Source organism: Gavialis gangeticus, unplaced genomic scaffold (genome assembly GCF_001723915.1).
Source record: "Gavialis gangeticus isolate Ggan-Ray unplaced genomic scaffold, GavGan_comp1, whole genome shotgun sequence".
Lineage (NCBI taxonomy): Eukaryota > Metazoa > Chordata > Crocodylia > Gavialidae > Gavialis > Gavialis gangeticus.
Window position 1 is genome coordinate 1,259,995 of NW_017729004.1, and position 24,296 is coordinate 1,284,290.

At 43.4% G+C, this 24,296-nt stretch overlaps 1 protein-coding gene across 1 annotated transcript in view; it reads left to right on the forward strand.

Annotated features, from left to right (window-relative positions):
• Window positions 1-24,296, forward strand: part of SMARCC1 (SWI/SNF related, matrix associated, actin dependent regulator of chromatin subfamily c member 1) — a 200,010-nt gene that overhangs the window by 103,177 nt on the left and 72,537 nt on the right. Inside the window, exons 17-22 of the mRNA XM_019507918.1 lie at window positions 2,673-2,786; window positions 3,873-4,026; window positions 4,479-4,592; window positions 4,959-5,018; window positions 10,317-10,575; window positions 11,361-11,522. Of these exons, the coding sequence (XP_019363463.1) occupies window positions 2,673-2,786; window positions 3,873-4,026; window positions 4,479-4,592; window positions 4,959-5,018; window positions 10,317-10,575; window positions 11,361-11,522 (863 nt within the window). The remainder of the gene's footprint in view (window positions 1-2,672; window positions 2,787-3,872; window positions 4,027-4,478; window positions 4,593-4,958; window positions 5,019-10,316; window positions 10,576-11,360; window positions 11,523-24,296) is intronic.

A 24,296-nucleotide genomic window follows, 5' to 3' on the forward strand; every position in this document is an offset into this window, starting at 1 on the left:
GTTTCATCCCACCATGTCTCCACTAGGCCAACCAGGTCAATTCTACTACTTGCAAGCAGGAGAGCAAGCTTCTCCTGCTTGTTCCCCATCTTAAGATTTTTTATCTTTGTGAGGCTGAGGCAAGAGACATACATCAGTTACTGTTGCTTGCTCTGATTCAAGAGATAGAGAAAATTGTCCATGCCTGTGAGTCTGAGCCCAGAACTTTTAACATTGACACCAAGAATCATTTGGAAGCGGAGTTTTCTGCTCAGCAGGTAAACTCCCTCTAACAAATGTTATGCAAGCTGCATCTGAAGGGGTGTTCTGGATCGATATAAGTGATTGCCTTTTATAGTAGATAATTTGGGGAGAGGTTCTATGTTGGGGTATTATTGCTTGCAGACAGCTGGGGTTCCAGTAGGATGAATAAAAATCTGAGCTGCTGTGCATAGGCAAAAGCATTTTGGCCCCATTGCCAAGTAGTGAGAAAGATACGGGTCCCCTCCTGTGCTGCTTTATTAACATCTTTGTTCCTGAGCTGCCTCTTGATGAGGGAGGACTTATGCTCTGATGCCAGCTTCCAGGTTGAGGGCTGGATTACCCAGTACCTCTGCTCTTGGGCTGTAGCCGCATGAGAAGGAGCTCAGGATCCCTTTCAGTTCAGACCAAAATCCAGAATGTCTGCAGAAGACTGGGATGTTGATCAGCATTGCTGGCAGTGGTAGCCAGGTACAGCTACATATTGGGGTAAACTATGGAGGCCCATCCCTATAACCCCAGATTATTTTGGAGATGCAATTGCTCTGACCTGAAATCTGGCTGTGCTGATTTTGCTCAGACTAAGCAAAGACCCAAGGAAGTTCATCCAGGTTCTTTCTTCTGATACCTGCTCTTAGCTGGTTCTGTTGCAGAGTAGATTGCAGCAGCTGCCTGACTGCACCTCTTGCTGCTGGCAGTACACCTAGCAAGTCACGCTGCTTCTCGCACTGTTCAGGACCAAGTGGTGCCAGGACGAGCCTCTGGGATCTTCATCTTGGAGTTCAGCAGCGTAGCTGCACTTTTCCCCTGACATGGCATGCAAAAAGGGTCTGAAATATTCCTCTAGGGTCTCCTGTCCGCCCAGCAGGCTTCTGAAAGGGGCCTCTCATTCCTCCTTTTTGCTTGTACATCTGTTCTTGGTATTTATTAGGCCTTGACCTATTCAGTGAACTACCTGAGCTTGTCCTTGCACCTGTTTTATGCAAATTATGTTGCTTACTCTTTAATAGAAGGGCATTTGCCTGTAGCACACTACTTGCAAGGTATTTCTATGCAGGAGATTCACCTATCTCCTAATGTGGGGTTGTTTTTGAGGTACCATATTCTAGGGTTTGTTCACATCCCAAGATTACATGTTCATATTTATTTTATGAAATTTTACTTCTTTTATTTTTAAACAGCCTTCATAGAGAAGCCTTCCTTGTGCAGCTCAAAGATGAGAAGAGGGTAGTGGGTGATGTCACTTGGGCAGATATGAGCTAGTGCCACCATGCATCAGAAGCTTGGATATTTTGCTCCTAGGGTTTTCTGTCCTGTCTTGCGCTGGTAAGCACCAGCTTGCAGGGAGATGGCTTCAGACAAAAGAAATCAGGGAAATTCTTTTGTCTCCAAACTTGGCAGTTCTGTGCTTCAGGGTGAATGGAGGCATGTCAGACTTACAGTTAATAGCAGTCTTTCCCTCCATCTTCATGGTGTTTTTTGTCCTCTCTTCCATTCTTCACTTGTCTTCCTTTGCTATTTTTAGTTTTCATGTTTTGTATGTGGGTTTTTTCTCTCTCATTGTTATACATGGAAAGAATGCAAAGAGAAGGAAGCTGTTGTTCTAGTCATTTTTCTTCTGGAGCTCTTTCATGGCTGAAATCTTTCATACTTAATTCACAGGAAATTGTTGGGATAAGAGGAAGCAAGTGTGTGCTCCAGCGTACACTGGAGCAGCACCTTGGTTATCGTAGCCTGAACAGAGGCAAAGGAAGAGATGTCTGCTTTCCCTTTTGGTGTGCTATTCAGTCCTGTACTGAAAAATAAAAACTTCATGGGCTGTTAATATTTCTAGCCATTCTGAATATCAGACTCGGTTCTTACTTTTAGAATCGGATTTTTCACTGAGTGAACTTTCTGTCTGTTTATAACACAGAACAATGGAAATTAAATTGGCAATATGAGAACTAAATTTATTTAGCATATTTTTTGCTAACCAAATAAACTGAAGTTGTCACTTTCTATTTATTGCTAAACATATGGCCCCTCTATACAATCTAAATGGACATAATACATTTAAATAAACAACATGCAGAGGCATTGGTTAAGATGCTGGCATATAAAGCATTTGCTCTAAAAATATTTTCAGCTGCCTTTTGCTTTTGTATTAAAGCTTGTTGGCAGAGTTCGCTGGCCGTAAAAATAAAACCTTGCAATTCATCAGCTTTGCTCTCACTCTGCCATTACATGGCAAGGATGATCGTGGCATGTGTTTTTAGGACTTCATCAGCCTTGAACTGAATGTGAGGCCTCTATGATGTGCTATGTGTATTGAAGAAGGGAAGCTAAAGAGGCAGGCGACCTGAAGGTGCTTTCATAGTATCCACAATTGAAGCAGAGCATAGTAGAGGTCTGTGTACACTTTCAAATACCAGCTCTGTCCTTTCTTCCAGATACCTGGCTTACCGAAACTTCATGATTGATACGTATCGCTTGAACCCTCAGGAGTACTTGACCAGCACTGCTTGCCGACGGAACCTGACCGGAGACGTATGTGCTGTAATGAGGTAAGACCCGCAAATCTTGCATCTGCTCATCTTGGGCTGTATCCCTGCTTCTGTCAGCAGAGCTCATCGGTTACAGGTTGCATGTCAGGAGCTCTTTTGGGACTGAGTTAAGAGATTTGAGGCCTGGGTGACAACCACTGTTTTTTTTACTGGCTTACTATTTTTTCTTTTTCTGGTGACTACTGCATTGATTTCATAGATTTTAGGGTCAGAGGGGACCTATTGGATCATCGAGTCTGTATACGTTTTCTAGTATAATTTTTTTTATTTTTATTTTTTTTTACAGTAGACGCTATTGAAGCATGCAGCCTTCTGCTGTCCAGTGAGGTGTTCACTGGTACAGTGATGTTCAGTTTCTCCATTCCACTTTTACTTGGTGTCTGTTTTAAGTGACCTCATCTTGCAGTGACCTTTTTTTAATGGTAATTTCTATACCAAAGATCTTAAAACACTTTAGACTTCGTACATGCAGCATCGGTGAAGCTTAGTAACCTGTAGGGTTAATAGTTAATGCCAGCAAATGCCTAGTGTGCAAACTTTCTTCCCTAAAAAGGTTTCATATAGTCAAGACACAGTTTTGGTTTTTTGTGAGGAAACATTGGAAGAACTGGCTTTTTCTTTTTAAATCCAGAAGAGAGAAGTGAAAGGGGATTCAGTAAGTCTTGAAGTACAAAAATGGTGAATTTATAAACATGATGATTGTTTTCTGTGCCCAGAGGGAACCAGCCAGGAAATAATGGCCTTGAGTTGCAACAAGGGAGAGTTGTATTCAGATATTAGGAAGAAATTTCTATCTTAAAGTTTAGCACCTTTCCAAATCCTTTCCAGCCCCATCTTTTTCTCTAATTCTACCAGTGACTGAAATATTTGTTGAATTCAGAGAAATAAGATTGTCGGGCTTATGTAGAGAATTCATGTGATGCGTTAAGTTTCCCTGTTTGATAATGAAAGGTCATAGGAGTTGCACAGGGCTCTGAGCTGCCCTACAGGTATTTTTCACACATTCATCACAGGTGCAACTCAAATGCCTTCCCTGCAAGGCCAGGGGTGTTTGAGTCATCATCTCCTGAAATTGTTGTCCCATAGGGTGCATGCCTTTCTGGAGCAGTGGGGTCTCATTAACTACCAAGTGGATCCAGAAAGCCGTCCTATGGCCATGGGCCCCCCTCCTACTCCTCATTTCAACGTGCTTGCAGATACTCCCTCTGGACTCATGCCTCTCCATATCCGAACTCCTCAGGTAAACTCAGTAGGTGACACCACCACACTTGAGGCTACTCACTTCTTCAGACTTGGGCAGCAGTGTTGCATATTGGGTGTGGCTTTCTCTTGTCCTGGCATACTTGTATTTTTAGCTAGTCCATGCTTCTCGATGCTGGACTGAAGTAGATAATTTGTGTGTGGGCTGAAGAAATGCATCCTTCTCATCCATATTTCAGGCTGAGACATTCTGGTTATACCAACTTGCTTCTACCTTTTTCATTCTGTACAGTAACATTGCACAGAGTTTCAAGGCTCTAAAGCCAAATCTACCAATAGTGTGTGTAATGGAGAGCAAGGGAAATGCTCCTCCAGTGCATCCCTATGTACATTGCTCAAGAGAAATTCTTTGGTTCAGTCCTTGTGTTTGCTATGAAAATGTTGGACAAATGATTGTTGTCTTGACCCCCTCTCCTTACTGCTTGTTCTTAGGTCCCTGCTGCTCAGCAGATGTTGAGTTTTCCTGAAAAAAACAAAGAAAAGCCCACTGACCTGCAGAATTTTGGACTCCGCACAGACATTTATTCAAAGAAGACCTTAGCAAAGGTGAGGGTGCTTGGATTTTTCTGTTTTTGCTTCTACTGGGCCTCACTTCAGAGGGCTGGGGGAGGCAGGGGACTGCAGGTTGGGAGTGAGGGGCACCAGTATGGCCCAGGGGCTGCAGGTCAGGAGTGACAGACACCAGCAGTGCCAGGGGGTTGTTGGTCAGGACTGGCCATCGATCTTTACAAATGGGTCCTGGTACTAAAATGGTTGAGAACCACTGCTCTAGGGTTAGCAAAGAGATTCAATTACAGGAGCATCTCTATGAAGAGAGAGATTAACAGATAGACATGTCCTACAAGAAATGGCTTGCTCAAAGTCGTTCTCCACAAGGATAAGTAAATCAATCTTGACTTCTCCCTTTCATAGAGCAAAGGAGCCAGTGCTGGAAGAGAATGGACAGAACAAGAAACACTACTGCTACTAGAGGTAAGGAGAACGTTGTGGAATCCCAGTGAATAATTGGAATACAGAGGAGTAATATCTGGAATGAGAATATTCTCTGGGCCTTGACCTGTGTGCTAAAAGTAACGTCTTTGTTGTGAAAAGTAGGCAGATAGTTGATAGAACCCATGCTTGCTGCTGTTCATTTGTCTAGACTCATCATGAATTGAAGAAATCTAGCTTTTATATAAAATTCCTTCAGCTTTCACTGGCATGTGCTTTGTGTCTGGAGCCCCAAAATCTTCACTTTGGTATTTTTTGAGCGTCTTAATAAGCTCAAATTTATCTTGCTGTGCAGTGAGTTCTCTAGGTAGAGGAAATGTTGCTAATGTGGAATTAAAGCTGTGGAAGATGTGCCTTTGGAGCCATGTTGGTATTTGCTAGGAAGGTGAGCATTGTAAGGTCCTGATAATGTTCACAGCTTCCCGTCTGTGCTCCAGGGTGTTAGAAGAAGCTGCTAATATTCCCTTTTGAAGCTTATCTGTTTCTGGCATATAAATGATTCTATTAGGTGTTTTAATAGCTTTCTGCTTCGTTGCCATTTAATAAGAAGTGCAAGTTATGAGGTGGCCACGAATTTGTATAATTGCATAGGAAAGCCATAACTTGAATTTATTCAGCCTCTTGACGTCAAAACTGTACTTAACGCTCTCTTTTCAACTGCTGGTAATGGCTTAAGGAATTGGGTACGAGATGGTACGTCAGCCAAAGATGTTTTCCTAAAATATTAAAGATCTGGAGTTGCTGAATTGTGTTATTACTCAAGTCATCAGATGCTTATTTGGTAGTACTTAAGGACCCCAGTATTGGACTGGAGCTCACTGTGTTAGATACTGTACAAATGCAGGCCTTGTGTTTGGAAGGAAAAGGGGGAATATCTAGTACAAAGATCTGGCCTGGAGGAATCAAAAGTCTTGAATTTGTGGTATTATCATCCTTGTGTCTGTAGTATAAAGGTTCTATATCTATCTGACTTTTCCTAACATGTTTTCCCCTGTTAATAGCCAAATCTAACAGCTTTTAATTTTTCCAGGCCATTACTTCTGCTGAGTCATTTAATCCAAATAGAGGGTTATTGGGTAGTTATGTTCTGGTGTTTTAGCCATGTAATCAGTCAGAAACCCCCCTGCCAAATTCTGTGACCTTTAGAAAAATCATGGACTCCAAATTTCACTAATGCTTTGTTCTTCGTATTACGGCTCTTTAATTTACACTTTACCTTTTGTGAATAAGCCCAATTATGTAGTAAATTCAGTCTTTAAAAGTGCAGGGCCCTAGCAGACAATACATTTATTATTTGGTGAATGGTAGCATGCTACACATTCAGCCAGTTAAAAGACCATAACATGGCAAATTGGCTACAAAGATGTTCCATATTTGATGTGGAACATCTTTGTGGCTGGTGTGTATGATGCTTTAAATTGAACGTGGCAAGGGGTTGCCCACTGTGCGGGTTTACAGGTGCCAGATAGGCCTCCCTGCCCAGAAGGTTTAAACCTGTGTGCAGGACAGCCCTACACTGCATGTGGCTTTCAACTTGTTGGTGTGGGTGTAGAGCCTGGGATTGTGATCCTGGGCTCCTTGCACACCAGTGAGTTGAAAGGGAACCAGATCCTGATGCTGGATATCCTAGGTCAGCAGATGCATGAGTGTAATCTGACAGATTTTTATCTCTAATCCCAAAAAATCATGCATCCTGCCATGTATCTATGGCATGGCACAGTGCAAAATTATTTGGACCAGATCCCGTCAGACCATGAAATCAGTGTCTGCCAGGACCCAAGGGGGCTCAGTAAAACAGCCTGAATAGTTTGTCTCATGTTAGATTGACATACCCTGTCTTTCAGGTAAGTGTTTTTATTTTATTCAGCAATAAACTATGTTTAAAGAGCAGGAATAGCTAAGTAGCAGAGGTGTTTGGGCATACACTGTGTAAATATAATGAGTTATAATGCAATGTAATGTCTTTCTGTATTAAAACTGCCATTAACATTTACAATTCATACTATTGTGAACTCTATTAATTTGTAATTCAACCAACAGGTGAGCTCTGAGATTAAATGAATTAAATGTTTTGTGCTGGTTGGAAAACATTAAAACCAATATCCTATTTACAGTTACCTTAGTAATAATTGCCTCAGTAGCTTAGAATGTGTGCTCTGTGGTATAGACATAATGAAGTGATGAATAGCGACCAAAACCTATGCCTCAGAAATTTCATTCTGCCTGCAATAAATAAAACTTTCAAGCTTGGTTAAAGCTGTTTGGTAGCTAATTTGATCCAGACAGACCCTCTACATTTGTAGCGGAAGGTGCAGTATGTAGGATGTGTGAAAGTGGCAGTAAAACACCCCAACAGAATATCCCAAATTCAGTGCACACTTGGTAAACAGTTAATGAGTTCTCTGCTAACAAACCTACTAAGTAATGTACAGTTTAAACTAAACATTATTTGGTCTCTTTGTCTTTTAACCTATAAATAAAACAGTAGAGAGAAATATCAGTTCAAGCTTTACTAACCTGCTATATAACAAGTCAACTTCATCCAATTAAATCCTCAAGGTAGCTTTGGACAAATCTGTGCACTAAAGTTACAGAGAATGTCTTATCCATGATGATTACTGTCTTCCTGTCTGTTGACCAAATGACTAGAGGGAGAGAAATTGTTTCCTTCCCAGCATCAGCATTCTCTTTTTTCACTTGCATCTCCATGCAGGACTGTCTTATGTGGTTATGAGAGTGTTTTTCAGATGTTCATATGGAAGGGCAAGAGTGGTGGGAAATTAAATATTCATACTACAGAAAAATAACAAAAGTAAATAGAATGGACTACAACACTGCATTGTGAAGCAAAATTACGTCCCAGGCTAGCTTTTTAACCCTGTCTGAAGATGGGCAAGTGGGGTGAGGATGGAAAGTGACATAGAAATAACAGTAATGAGATAAAATTTGGAAAAGTAGAATATAGGCTGAATATTAAGAAATATTACTTTGTGCCAGTACTCATTTTGCACTGGAATTGCTTCACAAGGGAAGGGATAAAAGCCCCGCTGCTTTAGAGATCTGAAGCAAGACTAGACAAGGCACAAGAGCACAGTATCATAAGTTGGACTCTTGCATTGACCCCCGTAGCGTGGGCCTGACAAAATAGTAGAATAATGCCAGTTTTTAACTTCTTGGATTCAATGCATTTTTCCAGAAGAGCTTTAAAAAAAAACCCCAAAAGGTTTTGGTAGTTTCCCAGCTTGTTGGGGAGTTTCCTTATTTATCTTTCCAACCATCCAGCTTCTAAAGCTATAGTGACAGAGAGCACGTACTCTGGGGTATTAAATAGGTTGGTTGTGTGTGAGATTTGCCCAGCTACTTATCCTACATTTGGGGACAAGGGGACAAAGATCCTTCAGACAGTCTTTTACCAAGTCTAGCTACAGTAGCTTTAACCTTTTGCAGGAGAAATGGGTGCAGGAATTTTGGCAAGACCAAACTAAACCGCATATAACAAACTCAAAACAAAAAGACATCTTAACTGTCAGTAAAATCACCTGTACATAAAGTGTGTAAAGACTAATTTTGCCTACATAAAATTAAGAAGCCTTGAGCTTGTTTCAAGATTCATTGCTAGCCTGAAACTACATTTAGGGCAAGTGATGATGCTCGACAGGGAGAGGAGCAGTGCTGCCTGTTTCTAAGTAGAAGCACTATGTAACATAATGAACTGTCAGGGCTTTCTGACTGACGTGAACCTCCAACACTATCCTGGTCACGAGAAAATACAGGGCTGGCTGGGAAGAGGGGATAGGGGTTCTGTGTTGGGATGAAGGTAACAGAGCTGGTGTAGGTAAGGCTGGGGAATGCACTTGGGGAAGCAGCATGGTGCTGGGTACAGCTGGGCATGTCAGGGTATAGGCTGAGTAGAGGACCCCTGTAGTGGGGGCAGCATGGTGTAAAATCTCTGCTGCTGCTGTACAGGCTGCCAAGCTAAGTTTTTTTTTTTTTTACTGACAGTGAAAACACATGTCGGTGAAAAAGTGTGTCTGTTAGTAAAAAATAGAATAGGCAAATTACCAATTTAAAAAAAACCCTCTTGGGTTAGCAGCCCTGATCTTAGGCCCCTTGGTGCATCTTCCTTTTTTCCCCCCCTTCAAGCTGTTCAGTGCACAGTGAATCTGTAACATTTCAACTCAGCTGCTCATCTTGTTAATCTCCTTGTTAGATTATCTTGTTATTCTCCTTGTTAATCTCTGACAAGAGAAGCGTGCTTCTCTTCTGTCTTTCCCAGCTAACTCTTAGCATCCCTGACATCCCCAATTGTCCTGTTGTAGTAGATTACCTTGATGCTGAGAGAATGTTATCGCTGAGCTATCTACTGCTGTAAAAATGATTTCCTTCAGGCTTGAGAGGCCAGGATCCTGTCTACAGAGCCGTGCATTCTACAAATTATGGGTCGAAAATATAACTATATCTATCTATATAGATAGATATAATTACATTTATATTTTCGACCCATAATTTGTAGAATGCACGGCTCTGTAGACAGGATCCTGGCCTCTCAAGCCTGAAGGAAATCATTTTTACAGCAGTAGATAGCTCAGCGATAACATTCTCTCAGCATCAAGGTAATCTACTTACGATATATCTATCTCTCTATCTATCTATATAGATATCTATCTATCTATATATGGGTGAAAATACTATGTTAAATATGGTCCTGGAAACGGATATCCTCTGTACCTAGAGGACAACATTGTTAAAGCATCTTGTGCCTCAGTGCTAAATTGGAAGACTGGAATCAGAAGATGAGTAGTTCAGTTTGTGGTTCAATTAGTTCTTGGTGCCTCTGTCAAAACTTGCTCTATTGGTTAACTTTTTTTGTTCACCTGAGCCTTCAAATAGTCTCTTGTGAGAGCTTGGTCTAGATGTATGTGCCAAGCCATTTACCGTGGTATTGAAGTGTGCTACAGAAATAGGTAGGTCAAGCAGTATAAGGAAACCTTTGGTTCCTTCCTCTACTCTCATGAGATGAAAGGCTGCACATGTTTTTCTCTTATGCTGAGGAAGATCAAGTCATTGTCTTGCTTCTCATCCTAAAGGTGTTGAGATTTCTGCTAGTTCTGATATTTTGTGGCATAAGTATCAGATGGCCACTTCATTGCTCACATCTGCCCTTTCCGTTGCAGGTAAGTTAGTGTTCTGTTTACCACCAAGCTGAGAGGGTGAACAAATAAGTAGTCTTTTTCTACCAGACAGTTAATGCAAAATGCTCATGTTCTTCTTCGTTTACAGGCTCTGGAGATGTACAAGGATGACTGGAATAAGGTCTCTGAGCATGTTGGCAGCCGTACCCAGGATGAGTGTATTCTCCATTTTCTGAGGCTTCCCATCGAGGACCCGTACTTGGAAAACTCTGATGCATCTCTAGGCCCGCTGGCTTACCAACCTGTGCCTTTCAGCCAGTCCGGAAACCCAGTGATGAGCACTGTTGCTTTTCTGGCATCTGTAGTGGATCCCCGGGTGGCGTCCGCTGCAGCTAAAGCTGCTTTAGGTATGAAGTCCTTGTGGCTATTCAGTTTTGCTTTATAAGGTCTAAGTTGTGTTTGGTATTGACTGACTTTTAAACTCTAGCAAAGTCAACTGCTATTTCTAGTGTTTCCCCAAAATGCAGCTAATTGTAGTTTGAAAACCAAAGCAGATATGTTGAAAATATGGGCAAGGAGTTATCCGTAAGGATATTTGCTGATTTGTCTCGTAAGCTGAAATGAGCTGGCAATGCACAAGCTTGCACACTTTGGAGAAATATTTGGACTTGAAGGATGTTTCATTTCCCCTCTACTCTGCTACCTTCACCTGTTGAAACATTAATTAGTTAATGTCTGTAAATCGGTATATAAATGCCACCCACTGCTTTTTTATCACTGTTGGTTTAAATGTACGTGGTTCCACGTTGTAGACTCTTTTCATTTAGAACACCGACTTACAATCTTGTGCCAAAATATGAAGGTAAAGATCGTGGCTACTGCATTTTTTTTCTTATTTTAACTGTGGCTTTCCTAGAGGTATGTCGTAGAAATAGTTCCTGCTTATTCAGTCACTGACTATTCCTGTATAAAGGACAAAAAAATGCTAGCTTGCATTTTTGTAGCTTGGAAGAGACATTAACTTGACTACTGTTAATTAGCACATTTGAGGAAGAAAATTGTCTGCGTTATGACAAGTAAGGAGAAAGTTCAGAGTTTATTGAAAATCAGTTTGTTACTGGATTTGTTTGTAACTGGATCTGTGCAAACCTACTTGCTGACGTTGAAATATTTCTCCTTCATCCTTCAACAGAGGAATTTTCTCGGGTGCGAGAGGAGGTACCACTGGAACTTGTTGAAGCCCATGTCAAGAAAGTGCAGGAAGCAGCAAGAGCCTCTGGCAAAGTGGATCCAACTTATGGACTAGAGAGCAGCTGCATTGCTGGAACAGGTCCAGACGAGCCAGAGAAATTGGGTAGGTTGAATCTTGATGTAAAGAAGCTCCTGCAGATAAAGGCACTAACCCTATAAGAATGGCAGGATTGGAAGGGACCTCAAGGGTTGTGTGGTACAACCCCCAGGATGCTACTCCCAAGCCATCCCTGTCTACTGCTTACCTAGCCTCCTCTTGAAAACTGCCAGTGAAGGAGACTCCACAACTTCCCTGGGCAGGCTGTTCAAACCAGGTTTCCTTGGAGACCTAATGTGCATTTACTTTGCTGACACTTAAAGCCATTGCTTTCTATCCTGCCCTCTGTGGGATGGGACAAAAGTTGTTCTCCTTCTCGTCTTTCATGGTAGCCCTTCAGATATTTGAAGCCTGCTATTATATCCACATCATAATTGCCTTTACTGCTGCTTGGATGTACCTGGTTCTATCAGCCTTTCCTTGTACATCTTACCTTCCAGCACCTTTATTTTTGTGGCCCACCTCTGGACACTCAAAAGAGTCTGTTCAAGACAAAATAGGGATGCTATAGAGTGACAAAACTCTGCATCTGTTTGTCATGTTCTGTACTATGCTGTTTCTGTACCCATTGTTCTCACCGGAGTCCTTTGTCCTTTATACTTCAGAAGGAGCTAAACCCACATTGGATCAATGTGAACAAATAACTGTTAGCAACAGAAGTTGTGTGGGTTTTTTGGGTGTTTTTTTTCCTTGTAGTTTTTCATAAATCGGTTTTACGTTAACAGTTGCAGGAATGTAAAAGGAAAAGGTATGAAACACTTTCCTGCAACAAAGTAGGGGTTAGCACTGAATAGCTTTTAGGGTCTCTTGGATGTTTTATAAATGTTTCAAAATGTATTGCTTTTCTGCAGGAACTTTGACCATGTGATAAATGCTACCCATTTTTCCTAATGTTTAATATGAAGGCTTTCAGCTTTTGTTCATAAATTCTCCACTTATATAAAATATAGGCAAATGGCTGTAACAACTTTTTTTGTCTGAGAGGATAATAGGTATGCATGGCTGTAAGAAACAAAACTAGAGATTAGGAAGGGGACTATGATATTCATATGTGAAATAATGAATAGTCTAGATGAGGGAAATTGGGTGTTTCTGTTCCCTGTCTTGCAGAATGAGGATGTGATCACAGCAAGGCAGAGGGCAAGACATGGTAGCACCTTTAAAGGCTAGCTGGTTGCAGCACCACCCTGTCTTCCCTGTTGCCTGATTTGAGACAAACACAACCAACCGCCTCTGTGGTCAGTGAAATTAATAGTGGGAATTTTGGAAATGACCAAATGAAAGGCTTTAAAACACAACCCTCTTGGAGTGTGGACTTCATTGTTGCAGGAGGTGAAGAATTGCAGAAGATATCACGAGTGTTGGCATCGTATCCACATTACAGGAAAGTGCAGGATTGTCATAACTGGTGGATTCTTTGGAGAGAATTGGAAGCGGCCTGTTTCTGGGCCTAAGGACTGTGTTGGGTGCAGGGTGCAGCATATTCCACATTTGCCCTTTATGGGGTTCTTACGCTCTTCCCTGAGACACTTGAACTGGATGGCCTTGTGGTCAGATCACAGGTGGCCTGTGTCTTCCTGTGATGAGACTCAAAATGGAAACCCGTTGGCTGGGGGAGAGAACAGGAGGCCAAATAATAGAAAATACCCTGCAGGAAACAGCACTGCCCTGGTCCCATTGGTAGTGAGGTTAGCTGGAGCCAGATGAGGCCAAGGCCTTCCGTCTGCAATAGCTGTAGTGAAACACCAACACCTTTTTATGGCTTTCTCAAAATGTTACTATATAGAGCGGCCCTGCCAAAAATAATGCTGCAAAGCATTTTTCATCCACACTTTGTTAGACAGTCTCGACTTCCCGCCTGTGTTCGGAGTGCAGTGTTAGACAGCAGTAACGGTGAGAGCTTTGTTTCATAGGACTTGAACTACAGATTGATTGGTGTGTGTTGGCCGGTGGTAATTTCATGTTGCGTAGCTTGTGCTGTTCTTAGACAGCTTAAAAATCTAGTGTAATGGGTAACAGCTGCAGCAGAGGCTTGTCTGTATGGAATTACTTTCAGTAGGTGCTCTGGTGGATCAGGCTCCCATTTAGGCTTTTTATATGTAACGACCAGAAATTGTCAATCTGTACCAGATATGCATCTAAAAAGCCCACTCTTGCAGCCTCTGACACATATGGAACGTGTCCTTTTGCATCCTCTTTCCATTTAATTCAGCTGGCTCTTTAAATCCCACTCCAAGTGAGAATTGTGCATCTCCAGCTTTCTTTTTATTCCTTAAACCCCGCAGCATAGCTGTTCTCATCTCCTCCATTTGGTTTATTGTGTGGTGCACCCACAGGGACTCGGCCATATACCTACAGAAATTCCAAAGGATTTTAATTTTTAAACGTTCGGTAAAGACCTGGCAGCACTGTTTGTTTTATGCCAGTAAATGTTTAATACCTCACGTTCTCTCTGCAGCATTGGCTTGGCTGCTGTGCTTTTGATTTGACCACTGTTCATTTGTGGGTGAATTTTAGCATTTGTGCCAGGGAACTGGGGCTATTGATGGATGAGGCGGAGCGTCGTGTTCTCTGTGTAGAGCTCAGGGTTTTCTCCGAGCTGTACCAATGCACCTCTGTCCTGTCTTGCCTTGCCAAAATATTACCCCAGACCTGAACAAAGACAACCAGGTTGTGGTGTGAGGTGAGCTCGTAGGAACTAGGGTGCTTGTGCATTGGGAGCGCCATTTAAAAAAAAAAAAAAATACATATGTTGGATTTGGATAACATCCCCCATATTTTCTAGTTTAAGCTAAAAATATGGCTTTGTGCCTGCTGCATGTCTGATGAGACTTGCCAGTTTTTCTTTTTAAAATATAATAGAAACTGAAATTAGCAGGCCCCTCCATTTTCCTCCGCTGCCTTGTGTCGCGTCCACCCTGTGGAGCAGGGCAGAATTGATGCGGAGAAACACAGGGCTCCCAGTCGACATGACAAATGCATGCCAGAGCAGAGCCGCCGTGGCAGCTGGAATATCCGCCTTTCCTCCTCTGTGCTGCATTGTTCTCTCGTGTGGAATTGATGCGAGGAGGCAAAGCTCTTGAAAGCACGTCAAGGGGCCGTGGTTTCATTTTTCTTAGCTTGAGCCTAACATAAAACAAATGATGAACTTTCCAGTTTGGATTAGAATGAACTTAACACTTGAATTAAGGAAATATTTGTTGACTTGAGTCCGTTTTTAACTGGTATCTACTAAATTCATGACTTAATCTTTTCTGTCCGATACAAACGCATTATGCATGTTAGAGTCCAGCCTAACCTGTTTGATTTCAGACTACAGGGGTGGATCTGTCTGAAGTTCATTAGCAGATCAGTATGTGATGCAGCCCACCCTTTATCGTGGTCTCTTGTACTGTTTATCCACGAGTTGTAAGTACACATTTCCGAAGCCTCCGCCACTCAATAAAGAGATGTGGAAAGGAGATGGCCACCCCATGACTGTTGCTGAATGAGATGTGCGCTGCGTTCTATAAGTAACACTGGCCTGTTATCCCTAATGCGATTTGTATTGGGTTGTGACTAATGGAATAAATTAGGACAACAGCAGATGGTTCTCCCTGGGGGAGCTGCTCAGCCAGAACAAACTGGGTCATTCAGCAATCTGCAGCGCCTTCCACCTTGAAGCAGCTTTGCGTTGCTGGGCACTGGGGAAAGAGTCTGAGTCGGTGCTTTTGATATGCTAAAATATAGCTGTGTGGCATACACCTACTGGAAAAGCTAGCTGGGTTTGCATGAGTAGACCTCAAGTAATAGACCTTAAACATGTCACCCTGGAGGACTAAAAATATGTACTTGGGGATACACGCTGTGTAATTAAGGTTCATTAATTGCTGTAGTTCAGAAATAAAATGATAGTTCCCCTAGTCTCTCTTTTAAAAACTGTGTTTTAATATTGGTGTATTTCAGCCTGACACGGGGAAATGGGCGAGAAGGGAAGTATGACGGGAATAGACTGGAGGAGCGGCTGCCTTGGTCTAGAAATCTTGCCTGTAGGAGTCTTTGTGGTTAGCTTTGTTATAAGCTAACAGCCAGGCTCCTTTTAAACCAATATATTTAGAGCTATTAGAGACCAACCCCCTGCAGGAGCCTAGAGTGGTTCAGATGAAATGATTAATATGATAGATGCCATGTATCAAGGACGCTCTGAATGCACTGGGAGCTCTGCTATGGTGTGTTGGCTCACTATTATTTTAAGGGCAGGATCAAGCCCTTAATAAATCTGCCTCATCTTCCTGAATGTATTAGGTTTTTAAAATGCACAATAAAGGCAGCTCTTTTGTGCAGTACTGCATAACTGACAATACCGATGTTTTCCCCAATTCACTGTGGGCATGATTGAGTTTTGATTGCTTGTACAAAGAGCCCCTTCAACGCTAAGATCTTAAAGGTACAGCCATTTCCACTTGATCGATGCAAGATGCCCAGACAAAAGCAGGTCCCTGAACCCTCTCTCAGTATATTGTTGTTGCTGTCTTTGTAATCTCTACAAAAATCAGGTTTGTGCCTGCATTCTTCAGACAGCTGTCCCCGTTCCCAAATCCAATAACACTTCTGCCCTTTCTCTCCCCTGCCCACACAGTGCTCCCTTCCTGAGACTGGGAGCTGGCTCTGCAGCTGCTTTGAGCAGTGCTGTCCTCTAGCCGTGTGTTAATGTAAATGCAGGTAGAAGGGAGAAAAAAGCACAACTCAGCCCCCCCATCCCGCCATCTAGCATCAAGCTGTACCAGCCCTGTTCTTAGCAGGCAGCACCTCTGTTTGCCCCACAAAAGCATCTGTGAGCTTTAGGTCTTGTGAAGAAGCCATCTGTTCTGTGCAGGGTGATTGTTTGCAATCAGAAACCCAGGAAGGCTGAGAAGGGACATGATTCATCCGTCTCTAGCCTGCTGGTTAGGCACCTTGTGCCTCCTGCTACCAAGTTTGTGTCCAGGTACTGTCATTACCTGTCCTGTTCAAACTGTGCAAATGTTGTAATCCACAATATGTACCCTAAACATAGTTCCTCCGGAGGGGAGTTGTCTGCAAGGTCTTCATTGTGGAAGGGTAGATCTTTCTTCATAGTCAGCCCAGACTGTTGAGCACCTTGAAAATAAAGGCAATCCCTGGCATTGACTTGGGCCTCCATGGCAGTGGTTCCTGCATTGGTGGTCATGACCCCAAACACTGACGTTCCAATAGGAAAGAAAATTGGCATTAAAATGGGGGCAGCCATCCGAGCGCTACCCATGTTTGTGTGCCTGCAGTTACCTGGCGCAACTTCATCCTGTTTCATGCTGAGCAGTGGCAGTTCACACCAGGTATTACCACAGGCTAAGAGCAAGTGCTTGAACAGATGCTGCTGCTGGCTGTTTTTATGATGTCCCTACTAGTATAAAAACATTGCCAGATATATGGGCTAGCACAGAATTACTGGTCTCTATATGGGAGCACGTCCAGCAAAAATTCAGCAACTGCTGCTCTCTGGGAAGCCAATATTGATTGCAAATAGAAGACAGGTTTGATGTCCATGTGGTATTACTGAAGGGGCATGCTGTAGTGTTATGTACTACTAAAAGTTTCCAAAGGGCCAAATGTCTCATTCCCAAGTACATCACGTTGCTGTAGTCCGGGGAGGGAGATGACGACAGTGCATATGTATGAGCAAAGTCAAGTCACCGTCTGCCAGACTGGAAGGGAATCTCCTAGCCAGCCACGAGTCGAGCCAAATGTGTCTTTTTTTTATCAGCATTTTATAAATTAGCGACTCATCTGCCCACAGTCACATCAGAGTCAGGGTTAAGACCCAGGAGTCTCTGGTCTGGCCGGGCATGTGGTCCAAAAGCATCGCTTTCCTAACCACGAGCTTGTCAGAGGGTTCCAGCTGGAAATCATGTCGTCCTTTCAGTTTATGAATGAGCATGTACAGGGTACTTCCAAGTACACGCGTCTTTGGAAGCTGTAGGGCATGCGTAAAGGAGGTCATGTTTGGCATTTAATATTTCCCACGTGCTAGGGAAATAATGCTAGAAAGTTGTTAAGAGTGAAGAGTTTAAGTTTTCCCTTGAAATGCTTCACTCGTGTCCTAGTAGGGGCCCCTTGGGTACTGAAGTGGCTTTCTGAGAACTGGGGCAATCATCATCTCCTTGTATAGTGTTTGCAGCTGTGGCACAGGCTTTCCATGGGGTACCTACAGCCACTGTCTCAGTCTACTCCTCAGCACCCCCCTGAAGAAAGCCTGTGTGTTATCATGCTGGGCATAGAAGACCTGTGTTCAGTAAGTGTGTGGGAAGCACTTGCTGTTGTGGAGTTTGGACTTCTCACTGGGCCTGAAAAATAAAAGGAGCTTAAGTATTGGCATGATTATATTATACTCGGGTCCAGAGCTGCTTTTTTATTGCTAAAACAATTTGTTCAGAATCAGCTGCAGTAGTAACATAAGTGTGTTTTTTATAATGAGCTATAAAAATGACCCCTATTCTCGGGGAACTCGAAAAGAGCCAACTTGGCTTGGGGAAACTTGTCTCCTCTCCAGACTGAAGCTCCTGGCAGGGCTTATGTGCAGGAATACTTGGTGCTGTCACTGTTCCTCTGGTAAGAATGGGAATCTGTTTTTTTGCTGCACTCAGTCAACCCCAAGTAACTGGCTGGAGACCTGATTAATTAGCTGAGATGCTTTATCATTTTCTCTTCTTTACCTGAAGACAATTTCAGCTAACTGAAGGATCAAACAGGGTTTCCTAAGAAACTGAGACTAGACTCTGCATGAATTGGACAGCTGCAGCTATTGCCTACCTAGGCAGAGCTCCTCTTTGGGGTTTCTGTTACTGTCTTAACACTGTTGAGATTTAGGAAACAGTCCCTGGGTTGTGAGGGGGTGGGCAGGATTGTAGACTGGATGTGCCATGCTACTTGGGATGGATAGTCATCAACCCCTCTTTGATTCAGAAACCATCAGTGACCCATGGGTTTTTTTTGAAGGCAGCTTCATATGGTTTGTCCATCTGGGAAAATGGGTGTATTGCAGGACCTGCTGAAGATAAGAGTCAGGGAACCTAAGGGCCCTTAAGAGGATGTCTAGGGCATCCCCTGCAGGCGGGGAAGGTGGCTAGTGCGTTTGGGTTGGGGTATACATTTTCCAGATGATGAGCTCCTATCTGCATTGCCAGTTTTGTATATTTTTTTCATGAGCCTTATTAGGTTTTACTTCCATGTTTGTAGCAATAATCAACGAGTGCCGTGTTTTTATCTCCCTGAAATGCAGGAATGTTTGAATATGTGTATTTGTAGTCTCTCAATACAACTAACATGTTCTGTTCAGGTCCCCCATACCTTTCACACTTGGGCTCCAAATGAATTTTCTTATAGCCTTCCTGCCACCTTTTTACAGCGTTAAGTGAAGCTGTTTACAATTCAGAGGCAGAAACCTGCATAACCTCAGATAAATTTAATTCATCTTGCCCTGAAACTAATCATTGGATCCATTTTTCTTTCCTTTTCCACTTCCTTCGTTTGGCATTCGTGCATGCTGCTCTCAGTATAAGCAACGAGCGTTGAGTGGTGCGTCTGCCAGCTGGGAGGCCTTCCCTTGCTGCACTGTCTGCAAATAATGGCTCTGCAGCTGATGCAATGAGACAGTTTTCAAAAGCCATCAACTGCTACCTGGTTCAACTTGGCAGCCTGACTTGAGTCTTAATAAAACAGTATTTTATTATTGCAGTCAGTAACAGACAACTCTGAAGGATGTCAGGGCTTTAATTATGCCCGTTTTCCTACATTCAGTAATTACTTCCCACATTTTTCTTGGGAGCAGGTTTAGTCTGATCCCAGTGGGGAACTTTTTTTTTGAAAATTTTGGGAATTTTTTTTTCTCCAACTGGGCACAGGACTCCAGATGTGGCCTCCCCAGTGCTGAATAGCGGGCAAGAATCACTGAGTCTGGCCTTGGAGCTGGTTCCCCAGCCATGGGACAGCCATGGGACTGTGGAGTAGTGGAGGCCACAGTTGCCCAATTTTTCCATGAGGACATCATGGGACACCAAGTCAAAGGCTTTTTTAACCTTCAAATATATGATATCAACCTCTTCCTTTTTCTCCAGGTGATACGTCACCTGGTCATAGAAGGAAATGTGGATGGTCAAGCAACAAACCCGTGCTGGACACAGGACTCCAGTTGTGGCCTCCCCAGTGCTGAATAGAGGGGAAGAATCACTGCCCTCCATTTGCGGGCAACACTCCTACCAATGCAGCCCAGGATGCCGGTAGCCTTCTTGGCACCAAGGGCACACTGCTGGCTCCTGTTCAGCTTCTTGTCCCCTGTCCCCCCACGTCCTTTTCTGCAGAGCTGCTGCCCAGCCAGGCAGCCCCCAGCCTGTCCTGGTGCATGGGATTGTTCTGTCCTAAGTGCAGGACTTTGCACTTGTCCTTTTTGAACCTCATGAGCTTTCTTTCGAGTCTCAATCCTCCAATTTCTCTAGTTCTCTCTGAATCTTACCGCTCCCCTCCAGCATATCTACTACTCCCCCCAGCTTGGTGTCATCCACATCCTTGCTGAGGGTGTGCTGCATCCCATCTTTCAGGTCACTGATGAAGTTACGGAACAAAATCGGGCACGCCACTTGATCTGTTTCTACAAAGTGCTGTAAAGGGGAAGTAATTTCCTCAGCCTGGCAAAGGGGTTTTGAACCCGAAAGCTTGCTTAAAATTGTTTTCCAACTATTTAAGTTGGTCTAATAAAAGATATCAGATTCACCCAAAGAACCTTGTCTGCCAAAGGGTGAAGTAAGGCATTTGGACATGACTAAGGTAGTTAAGGATGTGAATTCTGTGAGCTCAGCAGTTTAACAGGCTCAGATAAAAGGGCTCTGGATTTTGGGGATTGGGAGGAGAGCAGGGAAAATGAGCCTTGACCATACTTGTCTGGTGCATGTAACACTACAAATGCCGGAGTCAGGAAGCCTAAAGCTCAGACTCTTTAGTTGATTGATTCCGTCATCTTGGTCAGAGAGGGGTATATGTGCTGTTGATATGGCTACATCTCCCACTTACAATGCAAGCTGGTAAGAAGCTGCTTCATTGAATAGGAGAGAGCACAACAGTGTGGGGAGCCACCATATCACTACTGTATTGCTACTGATGATAGCCTTGAGTAAGGTGGTAAACTTTTGTCCTGCTTTCCCTTGTACACACTGGTGGCAGTGCATCCTGCCACACAAGCCTGGGAGACTGACTTAATGTTTATAAAAAGTGTCCATAGATTTTTTTTTTTTTATGCCAGTCCAGGAAAATGCAGTATACTGCTTTATCTGCATGTTTGAGACATGTAAAACCAGGAAGGACCGAGGAATGTGATCTAGGAAGCAGACCTGCACTCCCCCATCACGCAGTCAGGTGGGGATCAATGGGTGTCTTCAATCTAATTAATTGAATTACTGTATATTATGGTCACCCAAGTTGTGGCCACCATTTTTCTGAAGCATCATCATAAGGACTTTACTAATAAAAAAAAATAAAACCTGCATTTTTTTTTTCTAATACCCGACTTGATATTTAAACAGGGTGGAAACGTAGTCTTTCATGCGGAGGCAGGAACAAGCAGTTGCACTGTGGGAAGAGGAAGGAAGCCTGTGTGGTACACATCTCTTCTTAATTTTAAGGCAGCTGCCATCAGGCAGCTCCCATGATTATTTTAATTACAACGTTTTATCAAATGTAATCCAGAGTATATAAATAGCAAGGACTGCTTCCATTACCTGTGAAATTTCAGTCTGTGGTGGAATGCCAAATTGGTTCTGATCAGAGCAGGTCAGGCATTTTTCAGTGAAATGTCTTTTCCTTGGAAAAACGTTGCTTGCCCAATCAAAGCTTTCCATTAAATTGTTCTTCCCAGCTAGGAAAAGGATTGTCTACTAAAAACAAGGAGCGGAGTGGGGAACATGCTTCTCTCTGAACAGGCAATGGCCCATGGCTAGGGTGCTGTCCAGGGTGTTGGGCCTGGGAGCTGAGTACCTGCAGAGCCTTTGGTCACCGAAACAAGCAAACCTCAGCCTTCCACGGCATTCGCATTCGGCTATCGCAAGCCATTTGAAGAGAACTTAATACAGAACAGGAAAACTTCTGAAAATTTTAAACTTCTGTGGGATGGGAAAAGCTTCCTGCCCCTGCTCTTGGTCTGATTTGGAGACCCAAGTGAACAAAAACTTCATTGTTTCTCTATGGCTCAGTTTCTAATCAGCAGTTTGCATAACCTTCTGCCTTACACAGATTCCTTCAGTTCCTCTGGATTGGGATATTTGGGGTATTTCAGATTGCCAGGCAGCTTGGTGTTCTGGCCAGCCTGCACTTAAATAGCTTGCCTATTGATCTCCAATATGTTCTGGTTTCAACTTACTAGCTCACCTCCTTTTTAAACATACCACTCTCTCTTTTTTTTTGTCCCTGAACTCTTACTGCTAAGGAGAGACACCAAGAAGGAGGCTTTGCTCCTGGTGGCGCATCTTGTTCCATGTGATCTTGCAGGGGCCTGAACTCTGCCCCTGGGTGAAGCCAGGTTGGAGTTGGAGAGGTTTTGCTACCCTTGCCTTGCTCCAGAATCACACCGATGCAGCAGGTGCATGCTAATCCTGTGTGCAGGTTTTTTTTTTAATAACAATACAATTGTTACGTCTGTACCGAGACAGTCTAACCTGGGTGACTTCTGTGCTGTTGCCGGATCGCCAAACCCTTCCAAATCTGGCTTTCATTTTTCAGAGGGCAGATTCATCAGGATGTGCCTCTAGGTTGGGTACTTAGGATGGGAAAATGTTGCCTGTGTCAGAGAAGATGAATTGAAGGGGACCAGTTTTCATTTTATGTCTAATTCTTTGTTGCTTCCAGGTTTTCTTTTCTCGTACGTGTACGTGGCATTTCTGTTGGAGACAAAGTTTCTGTCTTCAATGGCTTGTCTGACTCCAGGGCAGAAGGCTTGTTTTGCAAAGTCTCACCGTACCTGTAGCATGATTTGGGGTTTTATCAGTCAGTGCTTCATGCTGCACTTTAGGTAGCTGGACTGAGTCTGTTTGTTACCCATGCAGTCTCAAAGTTGGTCTGCCGTGGCCGGCAATTTGAGGCATGTCACCATGGGGCAGAGCCCATGATGTAATGGGAAGGATGCTTGTGCATTCCCAGTGCCTCTGCATTATGCACTTCTGGTTCTAGTGTGTTGTGCTGCATTGTGTCTTGTAGATGTGTGCGCGCCGGAAGTACAGCCCCTTCAGGCTTTGAGGTGCTTGAGGAGGGCTGTCATTTCTCCTTGTCACACGCCAGCTTTTTCCTGTCGCCTCCGTATTGGCAGCTTTTCCAGATGCTGCTTACACTCGTATTTCTTGGCCTTCTTGATAACCCATGTACAAAACATTTGGAATGACTCTCCTGTTGCTTAAATAGCTTCATTACAATCCAGCGTGGTATATGTGTTTCTGCTAATCCCAAAGGGCCCTGTCTTTATTGGCACTGTCATTAGTAGCAACATTTGCATAAATGTTCACTAAAAGACTAGCTTAATTAATAAACTGGATGTCGGTACGAAAAGACCTGTCCTAATGACAAGAGTATAGTGGTATGCTAAGTAGCTTGAAATGAGACTAATTACTGTTAAAAACACACTTTTTATCGATATCCACGCATCTTGTAATGGGTAACAGTTTTACTGATGCTTTTTGGCAAAACATGATTTCTCCCACTCCTGCATCCTTTTCTCCGCAGCCTACCCGTGATTCAATTATTGTGCAACATAACTTTCCTTTGCAGTTACCAAGATCAGATATCATAGTGAAGTAAGAAGGCAACACTCAATTCAGACTGTAAATGTTAAGCGACTAGAACCTATTTGATGCTCTGGCTGAGACCCTCAAGGTGTCTTGCTATTAGATCACTCAAGGAATAGCAGCTGATTTAACGTCCAGATGTGGAGGGAAAGCCCTTGGCTTGGAACGCTTGAATTCTAACCAGCCATCAAGCAGGCAAAAGATACAACAACAACAACAACAACAAGAAGCAAGTGGTTGAATGATGAAGGTTAATTCTTTGTCAGTGAGGATCCCACTGTGGATTCTTGAAATAAGACCAAGCTTTTTCCTAGATGAAGCATGCCCTGTTCTGCCCTGGATTCCTGTATGAAGGCAGTGGGGGGAGTGCAATCATGACCTTCCCCTGGTCCATCTTACTGTGGTAGGCAGTGGCAGCGAGATGGGTGGCATCTGATATGTCCACGTCCAGGAAAGCAGTATGCAACTACTGTTGGACTGACATAGCTCAAGTGTCTTGCTCCTAATATCCAGAGAGCATACTGTGACTAGTGTCCTAAACTAGGACCCACCTGACACTTCCTTGAATGGTTGCTTGGCCTATAGTAACTTTAATTCTTCAAGGTGATGCGATCCGTGTAGATCCTGCTCCCCCATTCCTGCTTTCCTGATTTCTCACCAATACAGCGTTTGTGTTGCGAGGAAGAGTTGTGATCCTTGTTCTGCCCTTCTCACCTTCCAGAGGAAGCGTAGGACTTGTGCATGGTCCAGGGGGACATCACCAGTCAAGAAAAACCCACTCCCATGTATGTGAGGCTCATGTAGTCATGAGACTACAACATCTCAGACCCCAAAATAAGGAACCATGTAAGGAGATCCCACACATGGGCTTTGAGCCTGTGATGAGACAGAGTCACCGCATCTCTGCTGGCTTCTGCCCTCACCGCCCCTTTTCCCAGCACACTCGGTGCCCACTGGGCCCTGG